Genomic DNA, 15,038 nt, shown 5'->3' with positions numbered 1-15,038 from the left:
CTGTACTTAATGTACACATTTGGGCTAATGGTCTATCAGCTACAATGACATCTAGTCATGGGGATAGATATACCTAAAAGTGACTCCCACAGCAGGAAAATGTGCTGGCATGGCAGTAGAAATTGCCACCAGTGAACTCATGCACTAAATTATCCACATGAGTAAGCTCTCATGTGGGAGGTTTATTTTGTATGTTTGAGCTGGCCTATAGTAAATATCGGTGACAAGTCCAAGAAACCAATCACCCTTCTAGCTTTACCCTCTGTGACAGAGGAGAACCAGAATGTTTTGTGAACTTCAGGGAGAGCAGGCAACAGTCTTGACTGCTTGCTGCTTACAAAACGCTGCGAAACACCTGCAATTAAGAAGAAACAACTGAGGAAAACCTTGTGCGGGCGGATGTTGCGAGCGATGGTGTCTGTGGTAATATTGGTTAGGAAAACGTCCATTCCTATGGCACAAGAGTTTAGTTCACATAAATCCCTTCCTCTTTTCTTCTACTACCTAAAGTCTTGACTCAGTCCAGCAGGAATGATGGATCAGTGCTCATGGGATTGAGGTGTCAAGCTTGCTCTTTTCCTTCGAATAAAACCCCAGTAGATCTCACAGTATCTGGAGGACCTGTGGATCTTGCGCATTACAACCAATAACTGAGGCCCAAAATTTCAAGGACTTCTTTGGCTCAGAAGAAACCAACTCACTTTTCCAGTTGAGACTGGGCCATTGGGCAAATGGGTGAGGCACTCTTCCACAAATCTCAGCCCACCTTCATATTCCTACCTTCTTATTTTCAATGAGTCCAGGGAATGGCACTGCCTGTCATTTTACTACTCCTTAGTCTCAGTGTTGCCCTTTGTGGAACTGAGAAGGGAGGAAGGTGGGAGCAAAACTAGAATGTAATTGGCTCTGGCTCCTTCTATTGTTGGCACCTCTGCCTTCCAACCAATCAGTCCCAAGGAGCACCAGCTACCACTGATTTTTCCAATCATTTCAGTGGGCTGCCAGGTAACACTGTGTGCTTCAGTGCTAACATTGGAATCCAGACATCTGAATAGTGGGGGAGGTATACCCTTCTGTCTGAGGCACACCCACCCTTCCCTGCAGGGCTTTCCCCCCTCCATCAACCATGTAAGATCAATGTGGGAAGTGTTCCTGTGTGTCAAGGGAGTTGGAGAGCCATGGTTGCTGAGCTGTGCTACTGCTGCTGGCTGAGTGTTTGGATTTCACTCATCTTGTTCTTGCAAGGATTTATTCTCAGAGATTAGTTGCCATGCAACAAGTGCACATTCACGTGACTCATAATCATCTGGGTATCCCCTGTGATAATTTGCGCATTATTATACATGCAAATTACCACAAAAGGCAGTTAAAAGCAAGCTGGCTTTTGTGTTGCTGGGATTGAAATGTGGAGGTTCACAAGAGTACATCTCCCCAAATTGTAAAACAGCCCTATTTACTGCTTACATGAGATCAAGGGCACAAGTCAGCGAAAGCAGGTGAATTTTACTACAGTATTTTTCAACCTGTTCTCAAAGCTAATTCAGAGCAAGCCTGCTCTCCACACCGCCACCTTATTTAACAACTGTGAAGCTGCAGTACCCTCTCGTGGCCAGTTTACATATCACACTTAGGACTCAGCAGCACAGCTTTTTAGGCACAGCTTATGTGTCTGAGTGCCTCTTCTTCTTCTTCTTGCCCAGCTTTCCGTGGGAAAACCTGCTCTTTAATGCTGAATGAGAACAAACAGAAATCCAGGTTTTTCATGGATTGCCACTTGCTCCAATTGGGTTTATGCAGGGAACCGCTGGAAGGGAAAAAAAATACTCAGACAAGGAGTTTTAAAGTGCAGACACCTCTACCTAGAAACATGGCACAAGTCTGGATGATCCCTAAGTGACAACTGCAGACATGGCAGACATGTTAATTTAGTTCTTCTCCAAGGAGATCAGAGGGTTAGCCCATTTTAACCTCACCTTAACCCTGTGAGATGATTCAGGCTGAGAGAAGGAGGGTGACCCAATGGCATCCATGGCTGCAACTCCCAGTTAGTCTGCATTTTAAAGTGAAGCAGCCTGATTCAGGTAGCATGGTGGTCAGGGGTGGAAAGATGCAGGCGGTAACTCATGTCTAAATGGCCTGGCAAGACTTTTAAAGAGTTGGTTCTAGTGGAGTGGAATTGGGGCTGAGTTTCAGGCAGCATAATGTAGTGAGCAATGTCATCACACAGAAGCATTTAGGCTTTGCTGTGGGTACATTTGAAAATTATTTGGATGTAGATTAAGTGACTCTAAATGTTTTAGGTTGAGTTTGGGCATTAAGAAAATGGCTTTTAATTGGGAGAGGGGAGTTAGGAACATTTATGATTTATACCCCACCTTTCTGTGAAATAGCTTGGTGTACATGGTGCCCTCTCCCACACTTTTATCCCTGCAAAAAAAAAAAAAAAACCCCTGTGAAGTAGTTTAAACTGATAGTTACTGGCCCATAATCGGTCACTGAGCATAATAGCAGACTAAAAATTTGGACCCCTATTTCTCAGGTCTTAGTCCAACACTCCAACCACTACACCACTCTGGTCCAGCCTGCTGGTTCACACATGCTACAGTTGCTGAGACAAGCTATTGCAGAGTAAATGAATATAGCACGTAGAGGAGAGCCTTCAACGAGTGTTAAATGAGGGGCTCAGGTAGTCTTACTTTCCTACAAAAAATGGGGGTTACATGTGTCCCTGTTTTCATCTGAAATGTTGGGGAACACGTTAAGTCAGCTCCAAGTCCTGGCGGGCCCCCCCTTATATTGATGGCCTTAGCTGGCAGTCCAAGGGTAGCTCCCATTTCAGTTCCCCACAATGCCCCAGAGCACCTGACATGGTGTCATTCTGAGGCATCATCGGAAATTAAAATGGAGGCACACAGCATGGAGGGCCCAAAGCTGATGTCAACGCTGGACAGTCCTGCTGCCTTAGGACACCTGATGTTGGGCTAAGTTATGACTCACCAAGCCTCAGAACTGGAAATGTTTTGAATTGCAGAGCTCAGCTTTGGTACGTGCATGCCAGTAATAAGATACTGCCTCTAAATGTATATGTAGCACATTTGCCTCACCACTGACCATCCACAATCCTCCACCAAACATCTGAACTCTCCACTAGGTGTCTAGACTAGAGACAGGGCCCCTGGTGCAACAGGAAGTTCCACAGGGCTTACTTCTGAGCAGGCATGTTTATGATTGTAGGGTTGCACACCCTAACAGCGCATATGTAACGTTTGTGGGCATATGCATGGATGAGAGCGCTAGGGACAAAGATGCACACACACAAATACCCCCAACTCAAGGGATTTGTCTTTCAGAGGGATGTCAGGTGAAAAAGAGGTTACTGCACCTTGAACAGTTGTGCAGAATGGAGCATTTCAGTCTGTTCTACAAGTAGCCCTGTCCTCTTTAGGGAAGAACCTGAAGGATAACTACTCTAAGTAACCCACACGAAAGGAAGTGTAACATGGCATCCCCAAAGGCAAAAAAAGAGGGAATAAAATGGGTACTGTGATGTAGGGTTGCCATTATTCTGAAGAGCAAAAAAGAGGACACATTTGCCGACTTCTACTTTTAACTGTCGGGTGGCACTGTGGGTTAAACCACAGAGCCTAGGACTTGCCGATCAGAAGGTCGGTGGTTCGAATCCCCGTGACGGGGTGAGCTTCCGTTGCTTGGTCCCTGCTCCTCTCAAACTAGCAGTTCAAAAGCACATCAAAGTGCAAGTAGATAAATAGGTACCGCTCCGGCGGGAAGGTGAACGGCGTTTCTGTGCGCTGCTCTGGTTCGCCAGAAGTGGCTTAGTCATGCTGGCCACATGACCTGGAAGCTGGCTCCCTCTGCCCATAAAGCGAGATGAGCACCACAACCCTAGAGTCAGCCACGACTGGACCTAATGGTCAGGGGTCCCTTTAACTTACTTTTAACTATGGATCGCTATGACGACTCTCATTTTACATCCCCATGAAAAAGAGGACGTGTCCTGGAAAAAAAAGAGAACATACGGCAACCCTATGTGCAAGGGACTGACAACCAGAAAATCCTCCTGCTAAACCAGCCGTGCGGGCACATGAGGCCGGAGGTAGAGGAGGGAGTGCACAGCCCCGTCTTTTCTGGCGGCCCCAGGACTTGCAGCATTCAGGGCTGCTTTCCTTATCCCCGTTGCCCTCCCCATAACTCATCTAGAACCCCACCCGCACTTGAATATTGGCGGAGCGCGATGACTCCGCGCCAACCAATCCACAAATTTTGCAGGCTTTTGCAGCTGCGGCAGCTGTCAGCGCGTCCCAACGGAGCCTGCCAGATGGCTATCGCGATAAAAGCCTCCTGGGAGTCTGCGCCCTCCCAGTCCAGAGAGAGGAGGCCTCTGATTCCCAGCATGCAGCGGGAAGGCATGACGCGAATGCTCCGCGACGGCAACGTCACCAACAGCTGCCGCGGCGCGATCAGCAGAGGGTGCCGCGGCGGCGGCGGCGGCGGCGGCCTTGCCACCATCGCCCCTGCAGCAGCAGCAGCACCTGGCGGGAGCGAGGGCGGCGGCGGCGCTGCTGTTCCGGCGGCCCGTCGGGCGGCGCTGGGAGGGCCGGGCGGGGGGATGGCGGAGCCGGGCGGGGCGTCGTCCGGCACGGGCGGAGGCGGCGGGAGCTCGTCGGGGCCTGGAGCGACGGACCCGGCCTCGCTGCCCCCTGGCGACGCGCAGCTCATCGCCCTCATCGTGGGGCAGCTCAAGAGCCGCGGCCTCTTCGACGCCTTCCGCAGGGACTGCCTGGCCGACGTCGACACCAAGGTAAGCGCCCCTCCCTGTAGCAGCCCCGCGGAGGATGTCTCTGCAGGATGGTAAGGGGAGGCCTCGGCTAAGGAGTTGCCAGGATTACAGGGACTTTTCTTTTTATTCCCTTGTCCTCTCTTCTCCCTAGTCCCCACCCAGCCCCGTTATGGAGGAACTCGCTGTCAGGGGTGGCGAGAGTTGCAGTCGCCCGGCTTCCCTGCCTCTTCGGATGGGGTTGTGTGTAGGAGCCGACACACGAGTTCGCAGGAAAACCACCTCATAGCCTGCACTGTATCCCCTCTAATCCAAACTGTCGGAGGTGGGGGAGCTTTGCTGGCTCTTGTGGTGTGGTCTGTTATGGGAAAGGTATACACAACCCCAGGCAAAACATTTATTTTCCTTTGGTGGTCACATGGCTTGCACTCTTGTTTTTGTGTTTTGTGCAAGTCGTATTCCAAGATACACCCATGTTAACATTCTTATGGGGTCACAGGTTTTGGAGCATCTTTGTAGCTTGCCCTTCTCTTATAACTTCCTGTATATGTTTCCTGGGGGGGGGTGCTTTATTATTATTATTAGGAAACTCTCAAAAAGAATAAAATAAACCAAAATAAATACATTCCAGCCCATGTTACCACTGAAAGGACTATAACTTAGTGGTAGAATTAGAGCATCTGATTTGCAGGCAGAAGGTTTAATCCTTGGCATTTCCAGGTAGGGTTGGGAATGGTTCCTCTCTGAAACGCTGGAGAGCCATTGCCAATCAGTGTGGACAATACTGAGCTAAGTAGACCACTAGTCTCACTTGGCATAAGGCAGCCTTCTTTGAACATTGAGCAAACAAGCATCATATAGTGGTGTCCACATCAACATGTTTTTTTCCCTTCATGTTTTGGAAGTTAACCCCACTACATTCAGTGGCCTACATGTAAATAGGCGTAAATGGTAGTCTTTCTAAGCCTTATAAAGGAGTAGGAGGAGGGTATGTTGGTCCTGTATTCCATCAAGATTTTCTGGGAGGTGCAGGTACATAGATATTGGCTGAATCTCATTGAATAGGGTATTTAGGTGTGTAACCCACAACAACTTAATTTTACCATGGCTTCGCATACACTGGTTGTAGTCTAACTGGAGTTTTATTCCAGGATTTAAATGACAGAGCTAGTTGATTATGGAAAAATCAGTTTAGGATATTCCAACTAAACATTAGGAAGGACTTTCTATCTATAAGAACTGTTTAACAGTTGAATGGACCAACTCAGGAGGTGTTGGAATCTTCTTCAACTTATTCTAAGGTGTGTGTGCTCATGTAATTTTTCTCGGCTACATTCATAATTTGGTTTTTCATAGGTAAAAACAAACTTGCTAAAGGCAAATGACACCAATCCTGTTGAAATTTAATTGTAGGGTAAAGAAGTGTGTTTCAGTGTGGTGTCAGTGGTCTGTGTGGATTTTGAAAGAAATACTTCAGAATTGTATTAATTGATCTATTTTGTTTAGCCAGCCTACCAGAATTTGAGACAGAAAGTGGACAACTTTGTGTCTACCCACCTGGATAAGCAGGAATGGAACCCAGCAATGAACAAAAACCAGTTGCGGAATGGCTTGAGGCAGAGCGTTATTCAGTAAGTAAAAGCTGCTAAAATATAAGTGACAATAATGAATTGTTTTTTAACCTTCTACATTTGCACAAGACCCCTAAATTTTGATGGGATTGTCTAAGAAACACTTCTGGTAGATTGTGGCTCACCATCCATTGAAATTACTCAAAATTTCATGCTAATCAACACCAGGTTTCTTCAGGAGTGTCACTTGTGGCTGTCTAATGGAGATCTGCACGCATCCACAGCTTTACGAGGGAAAGAACATCTGATGAACCTGCAGTCTTAGTTCTGTTTGCTTTTACCAACTTCCAGCATGAGATACAGTAGCATGATGAGCTTAATGTCACTGGGGTTGGGTGCTGTCCAACAGAGTGAAGTAGTGTTTTGCTCCTTGAACTATTGCTGTAGTGTAACTAATCCAGTTCACTAAACACTACGTGTTCTTTGCAAACACATTCTTCCCTAATTTTGTTGAATGCCAGGCTGGGTTAGCTGTATGTTCAATGTACATAATTTTAATTTTATATAATAAGCTGCTGTGTTCCTGACTGATAGTGATAGGATTCAAGAAATGGTTATTGAAATGTGCTTAGAATGAGAGCGGGAGGTGACTTGCAAGCTTTACGGAGTACTTCCATGAAATTGCTTGGAAGTCAGTCCCATTGTATGCAGAGATGCTTTTTTCCATATATGTGTGCATAGGGTTGCAGCCTTAATTTATTAATCTGTATTATGGCAGATTAGTTATTTAGAAGATTTATAGCTTGCCTTTTGGCTACAAGAGGCCGCATGGTGGCGTACAAAATAAGTTAAAAACAAATACAGATATAAATCACAGTAATAGCACAATAAAATTAAAAAGAAGTAAGTTAAAAACTAAAGCAGTACTGAAAATCAGCAGAATTCAAAGTTAAAATGATCCCCAGTGCCTGGTGAAATAAGGTAAAGGACTCCTGGATGGTCAAGGTCCAGTCAAAGGCAACTATGGGGTGTGGCACTCATCTTGCTTTTCAGGCCAAGGGAGTTGGCATTTGCACACAGACAGTTTTCCGGGTCATGTGGCCAGCATGACTAAACCGCTACTTGCACACAGAGGACCGTGACAGAAACCAAAGTGCACGGAAATGTCGTTTACTTTCCTGCCGCAGCAGTGCCTATCTACTTGCGCTGGCGTGCTTTTGAACTGCTAGGTTGGCAGAAGCTGGAACTTCATACAATTATTGAAAAAACCCTTCCTGCCAACCTTCTGTACCTCTGAAGGCAAGGAGTGCAAGGTCTTTGACAGTCATAAAACAGCAGACAGACTCTGGTGGAAGATGGTCCTTTGAATTGCTTCGCCTCAAATTATTTAGGAATTTATTGGTAATCACCAGCACCTTAAATTGTTCCTGGAAAGAGATCAAAAGCCAGTGTCTTCCAGTAAGCTGGTTACTACCTTTTGTACTTGCTAAAGCTTCCAAACAATTTTTAAGGACCACCTCACATGAAATATGCTGCAAAAATCCAGCCTGCATGTGGCCACATCTGCTGCGTCTTCAAAAAGGATGCAGCCAGCACACTAGTTGAATCAATGCAGAGACATGCAACAGCCAGATTCGCTTTAAACTGCACTTCCTTTAAAGGATCAGGTCCATAATCTAGGGGTGTTCCTTGATCTGGCACTGCTCCTGGATGCTTTGGTTGCTGTTGCACTCCAGACTACAGACTTTGGGGTTTTTTGCTGTTGTAGTGTTCAAGCAATGGTTTATTACCTCCATTGGATGAAAAAGAGAAAGCTGGGTGTTATATACATTTGGCAATATCATACAAAACTTCACCAGGAAGTGGTTTGACCATGACAATGCGATCGCTTGGACAACCCTTCCTGTGTTTTCAAACCATCCATTTCATCATCACCAAAGACTTAAGTTGAGAGTGTGCCTTGCTACATGTATTGATTGATGTCAAATTGAGGCAGCTCCATGGCTGCCATGAAAACCATGAAATCTAGAGGTGGTCTTGGCATGAATACTGGAGAAGCCTTCATTGGGGTGTACAGTCAGAAGTAAATGAACATGGGCTGTAATAATTATGATGAAGCTTAAATGTAAAAATGACAGGGACCATTCACAAAACAATATTGCTAAAATACCTGCCATCTGGGCATTGAGTGTTGGCATTAAGCTGTGAGTGTTGTCCATAGTTGCAGACAGTGAACCTATAGGGTCGTACATAAGTCTGTCTCAATGGCTGTATGACTCCATCAACATAAAGCACAGCTTACATGCTACGTATTTCTCTTGTATGATAAGCTCATGGTAAGTTATTGTTGAAACATCCGGAGTTGCATTTATAAGCCATCTTCCTTGATGGAGGCATGTTCAGGTTAAAACCTCTAGTTTCATAATTTTCAATTGTGAAGTAGGACAGTGAGGGCTCATCCACAGGTCCAAGTGTTTTTGCTCTCCGCCCCCCCCCACCCCCGGAAAACCTTTTATCACTAAATTGGAGCAAATGCCAGTATGGATAAAACACAATTGACGTTTGCTCCAATTCAGCAGTAAACAGTGGATTTCCCCAGGGCAAAGCAGCAGGGTAGCAGGTGTGGGTGAGCCTTGAGACAGTGGTTACTATGAGAGCTTTCCCCAGGCCATCTTGTCGTCAGATTCATGTGCTTCTGAAGTGGTTCAGCCATGGAGCAGAAGTTGCTTATGCATTGTGCTCCATCGATTCTGTAACAGGTTGTTTTGCTGCAAGCAGTCAATGGCGGGGAGACATGCTAAGCTCGTCATGTCCTGGTTGACTTCCTTGCTCAGTTTTTGTATGGTTTCGAAACATGTTGTGTACACCACCAGCTGAGTTCTCTTTTGTTTGCCTTCATTAATTCTGGGGATGCACAAATGCAGACACTTCCAGACAGCCTGTTTAAATGTACAAATTTGGTTGTTACCCCATTTCTAGTGCAGTTAGCACATCACTTTTCTCACTGGAAAAAGTCTGGTAAGAAAAGTGATTGGAAATGTGGCTAGAAATTGTGTGACAACAACCCCTAGCTGGCAGTGCCATATAATCTCCGCACAAACATGAACATTCAATAAACTGGTGTTGTATAACCTCCGCAAGTTTTGTATGACTATATTGGCATGAATGCTTTTCCAGCAGCCAGCCTGGAAGCTCCTTGTGTCTCCATCTGCTACTCTTAAGTACCCAGGGGGCCCTGTGATGAGAGTATTGCTGCAGCTGTAGAGGGCCTGCCCACCAGGCTGGCAGCACAGCAGCACCAACCTGCATTGCACGTAGCTGCCATTTTTAGTACGTGGCACAGTGCACAAGCTGCAGGAGCTGGAAGAGCGTTGGAACAATCTGACCCTGGAATTTGTGCCAGGCCAGGCATGCCCTTCATGGAGACCAAGTGTCAGAGACTTCAGATCTTCTTAAGTGCCCACGTAGCCTCAAAACAATATTGGCTGTTTGGGTGTGTTTTTTCTACCCAGGCAGCTGCTTCCCAGCGGCTGTGCAGTGTCTCTGTGTTTGCCTCCCCTGGCCTGTTGCAGACATGACTTAACCCCACCAGACAGCCCATGCCCTGCTCTTTTTATCCAGCACAGCCTTGAAGTAATAAGTCGCTTTTTGGTTTCTGACACTGTTCCCAGAAAAGCTCTTTGTCTTGTGTTGCTTGTGTTTATTTTTGTTTGTCTTGTAAAAAGTGCCGGTGTGTCTAGACTGGCAGATGTGGGGAGCAGCTGATCGTGGCAGGTCCTGGGGTGAAGGCCGCCTTTCTGCTTTTTCGTCATAAGTGCACTAGCCAAAAAGATCACCTCCCCTCATATCCCGCCTATCTCCTCCAGTGTGATGTTTTTTCCTCTTGTTGATGCCAAGTCAGGTTTTATTTGCTGCTTTGTGTACCATGGACACCCTGCAGTGGCTCCCACCCAGCATACATTTTTTTAAAGCAGTTGGGTGAGCAGATGTCTGCTGCAGGTTCTGCTGGGGCCCTCAAAGGCAGCTGGTTCAAACCTCTTGGTTTTATTTTCACCGGGTAGAATGCCTGTCTAGTGATACAGGAGCTACCAAAAGAGCCATAGTTCACACCATGTTAATGCTAATTGCAGCTGACATGACGGCTGTGGAGGGCTCCAGTGGGGGGAAGAAGGGAAGCTTTCTGGAGGAGCTGAATGACTCCTTTGTCTCTGCCCCAGGTCGGGGATGCTGGAAGCTGGAGTGGACAGAATTATTTCTCAGGTGGTGGATCCAAAACTAAACCACATCTTCAGGCCGCAGATAGAGAAGGCAATTCATGATTTCCTGGCTGCACAGAAGAAAGAGGACTCGGTGCCAGCTCCTCCCCCAGAGCCGGAGAGTCAGGATCCTTCCCCTCCATCTCAAGATGCCTCGTAAGGTCTGGTATTGCTGCTTTTCTCCCTTCCCCCTCTGCATGCACTTGCAGCCCTTTTGTGTCATCACTCATGTGACGAATGTCAATGGCACTAGCTAAAAGGCCAGAACATGCTGGGCTAGTGCCAGAATTGCTGCGAGAGGAAAGAACAAGCTGTGATCTTTCAAGATCACAAGCCTCCTTAACAGAATATGATTAGAAACTTCACTTTATTCTTCTTGGCTTCTTTTCTTTTTAGCAGCAATGCACCTTCAAATAGGCTATGGACCTACTTGGATTACTGAGGAACTGCTTGGGCACAGAAGAGTAAAAGATATGCATGAGGAAGATGCTATCTGGAAGATCTGGGAGCAGAGGCTGGCTCTAATGAGAGTCCATTAATTCTGTGGACCAAGCAGTTCTTGGAAAATGGGGAGAGCTACTTTAGTTTATTTGCAGAGGCATCCTGCTTTGGTTGATTTAAAGTGCAATCTTATGGATGTAAAGCTACAGGCCAGGCAAGCTGTCTGAATAATAAAAATTGCTAGTGGCGTTCTTCTATCCCAAGATGCCATACTTGGCACTACAAAACTCAACATTCTGCATCAAGAAGTAAACAGCTTTGAGGGTCAAGCAGTACATAAATTTTATAAAATAAAATAAGTGATGGATTCTGCTAGGGATCATAATTTTTCTTGCTTTGTATCCTCTCCTGGTCACATAGGCGTTCTGAGGTTGTGCCATCTTATCCTCTAGGTCTGCCTCCCACAGCCTGGTGCTGTCCAGATGTTTTCGGCTATAATTCCCATCAGTCCTAGCCAGTGATCAGGGATGACTGGAGTTGCTGTAAATCAACTTCTGGAGGGCACCAGGTTGCAGAAGGCTATTATAGCGTGCATGACCTCTGCAGAAGCCAAATGGCCATGGAAGAAATGGATCGGGCAGTTTGCCATCTCTTGTTAATAGAAGCCTACTTCATCAGATCTGACTTGCTCTTCTGTAGATGGGTTGACTGTGAGTGGACAGGTGGACAGGCACAGGTCCTGGCACTCTTCAATGCAGAGGAGATGGACTAGTGTGCAGAGGTCCAGAAGTGGAGAGAGACGGGCTGGTCTCTGACATCATGCTTTATGTGCCTCCAAAGTCTAGTGCAAGGTCTGACCCTCTTCTGGGCTCAAAAGAAGGGTGGAGATTCTCCCTGACATCACACTGTGCATTGGAGGTGCTCTGAAGCTGCCATCTTTGCTGTTTTCAAGCCTCTCATTACTTGCCACAGTGTTGGGGATGGGATCCTGCCCCTCACTGATAACCACAGCTTCTGGCTTTGGAGAGACTATATCTGTGGTTCTCTGCCCTTGTGCCAGTGCTGAAATTATGTCTTATTGCCACTGCATGCTGGTGCACAGGATCAAGCTGAAGACAAACTGTGCAACCAGGTTTAAGGTGGATTCAAGGCCCTTTTTGTTTTTCCACTACTAAACTTAAATCAAGCAACTTTGTGGTATTTGGTGGCTTCAGTTTTTGTATGCTCACATGAAGCTCCCAACTAAAACTTTAAATCCCAAAAAGGTAGCCATCTCAAACTTGGTGCAAGTAACTTTATAATTAACCAGCAACTGTCTTTTAACTTTACATTACGCACTAATTGTTGTCTATTCCTTTTGCAGAACATTTCGGACGTTAAAGCGGCTGCAGTTGCAGAACCCAGACTGAATCTGGCAGTGGGCTACATACATATCTGCAGGAATACAGTTTATCAACCGTGGCTGAAGGGAGGTTTTGGCAAAAGTCATGTGGTTTCTACGTAGTGCAGAGGGATTGGTTAAATGTTGAAAATGTATTGCTATGGGCAGAAGTAGCATGTGTCTTCACTAATTCTGTATTTGGGGGATTCTTGCCACCTTTGTGGAAGCAGTAGGGTGAAAAATGGTTCTGGTGTGATATTAGTGAAATTGACGGTGGTTGGGATGTAGCAATAGGAATAAGGGGGTTTGGGGTATGCTTGGTTTCCTGGGAGGCTACAGTCTTTCTAGAGGGGTTTGGACAAGGGAGCGTTCAATGTACGAGCATGAAGCTGATCATTTACCAGCAAAGGATCACAGAGTGCTAGATGCTTACTTAAATTCAGTAATAACTCACAGTGCCCACCTACCTCTGACACAACTGTATAAATGGTCCATTGTTGGCTTTCTGGGTATATCTAGGGGTAAGCAATCAAGCCTCTGTCAAATTTCTGGAAGTGGTATGCACCATGTCTTGCAGTTCGGCTCTTTGGCCAGGCTGATCAAGAAAGTGTGTCAAAGTGAGTGTGGAGCAAGAGACTTCTTTTGTGAGCCTTTCAACCGAGGGAATGTTCTCTTGCCTGTGATATTCTTCAGGTGCCTGTTAGAAGCTGCTTAGAGGGTTGCATAAGCTCTCAAGTAGGCATTTGTGCTCAAGTATTTGACTAGCAAATATCCAGATTTTTTTAATAATAAAATACTAGAAAAGCCTAGTTGTGTGAGAGATTTTCTTTCGATACAGTTCTTCTCATACCTAGGAGGTGATGTGCCAACACAGTGGTCTCCACTGAAAGATAATTGTCCACCTTGAATTTCTTCAGTGTCTATCAGGTTGCAAAGCTTTTTTTTAAAAAAAAATAACTTCTCGACATTTGAATTACTATTAACATCACATTGTGTTTCCTTATAGCAGTCCCTTCACTGTGACTAGAACATAGTACTCTCTATAGAAAGTGGCGCATGAATATTTCTAATATTCACAGAACAATCCAAAGCCTGGCTGGGGAGCAGTTAGGCAGAGCTGAGCAGTGGATCAGCAACTACATCTGAAGCTCTGCCACTTGTACCAGCCAAAGTGGGCAATTTTGTTAGAGATTTTTGCTGCACCAGCTCCAAGGTTGAAATGAGAGACCCCATTTGAGCCCCCTCTCAAGGGAGATGGAGCAGCTTTGCCTCCTTGGCTGACTGTTCTGCCCCTTTCCTTATAATGATTTCAGTCAAGGACCTACACTTGCTACCTCAGCTGCCTGCATTTTTCAGGGGGCACAGCAGTGGGGGGGGGGGCGCTGCTGACAAAGCCCAGTGGAGGGATGCTTCCAGCAGCCCAGGTCTCAGGGTTTAGGATTGCTCTGTAAGGAAGCAAGTGATAGGAGAACGCACAGAGGTGTTATTTAAGGGTGGGGTTTTTTAACATTTTAAGAGGCTGTGAGCTTTGGAAATATTAAATGTAAGAGTCAGATGTTTAGTAGGGGAAACTTCCTGACACTAATACAAAGGAATGTATTAGCTTCAAGCAATGTTTTTTTTTTTGCACAGTGTATTTATTTATTGTGTTCTGAACTGTTTTGAACATTGTTAATTATTGTAACTCACCGTGGGATCTTAGGGTGAAGAACAGGTAATAAATCAAAATAATAATAATAGTAATAATAATAATAATCAGCAGCTTTGGGAGATGGCTACTGCTTTTCAGTTGTAACAGAAACTCTTGTGTATCTGCCTAGAAAACAGTTGACACCAACAGAGTTTCTGTCGAGACGTGTCTTTGCCCATGCACCTGAAGTTTGTGCACCTAGTGCCAAATGAAGGATCATCTCATTCCCTTATATATCCAGTCGATCACTGTGCTTCGCAGGTGAGGGCATCCTGCAGATACTGTCTTCCCTGGAGGTCCAAGATTGGGATTGGACCTATCCTTTAGAATTTCCTCCTGTTAAATATTAGACAGGCGCCTTTTCTATTGTTTTTCCCCAGCACCTACTGAAGACCTTCCTCTTTTAAGTAGAGGGCTTTCCCAATCTGCATGTGCTGAAATTGTTTTTAAAATGTTTTAATTGTTTTGTGGCTTGTGTATTTGCTGTCCTGGGCTGCTTTGGGAGGACGATGAGAGACAAATTTAATTACTGAAATATAAATCCAATAAATAGTGGCAAAAGGTAGAACAGAAGGAATTCTCAATTGCTTTAACAATAGAAGTAACAAAATGGCCCCCTGCCCAAATTATATTGCTGTAATGAAAGTATGAAAGCTTGGTCTGACCAGGAGTAGATTTGTGGGTGGAAGGACTGTGAGCCCTGCTCAGTTCCTGCACTCCTGGGCTTGGAATTCTTTAATTCTAAGTTTGTGCCTTTTATACCAGGTTCTGTTTGGTGGGTCTCGGGGTTCTAGGTCTGTTTTTGACGATGTTATACTAGAGTAAGTATTTGTAAAGTGATATTCTAATTTTGGTAGAAGGCTTTGGATTCAGTTAGAGTAGAAGTGTATTTGTCTGTTTTTGA

General features: G+C 45.6%; 1 protein-coding gene across 1 annotated transcript; it reads left to right on the top strand.

Annotated features, from left to right (window-relative positions):
- Positions 1 to 1,449: 1,449 nt before the first annotated feature.
- Positions 1,450 to 13,253, top strand: BOD1 (biorientation of chromosomes in cell division 1). The gene is made up of 5 exons (XM_081900135.1): positions 1,450 to 1,496; positions 4,288 to 4,819; positions 6,302 to 6,426; positions 10,584 to 10,783; positions 12,427 to 13,253. Exons 1-4 carry the CDS (start codon positions 1,465 to 1,467, stop codon positions 10,780 to 10,782), a joined length of 888 nt encoding a protein of 295 aa, XP_081756261.1. The 5' UTR covers positions 1,450 to 1,464; the 3' UTR covers position 10,783; positions 12,427 to 13,253.
- Positions 13,254 to 15,038: the final 1,785 nt, after the last annotated feature.

The sequence above is a fragment of the Podarcis melisellensis genome (genome assembly GCF_964234715.1).
Source record: "Podarcis melisellensis genome assembly, chromosome: 2".
NCBI lineage: Eukaryota > Metazoa > Chordata > Lepidosauria > Squamata > Lacertidae > Podarcis > Podarcis melisellensis.
This window is presented reverse-complemented; position numbering and strand designations above follow the sequence as displayed.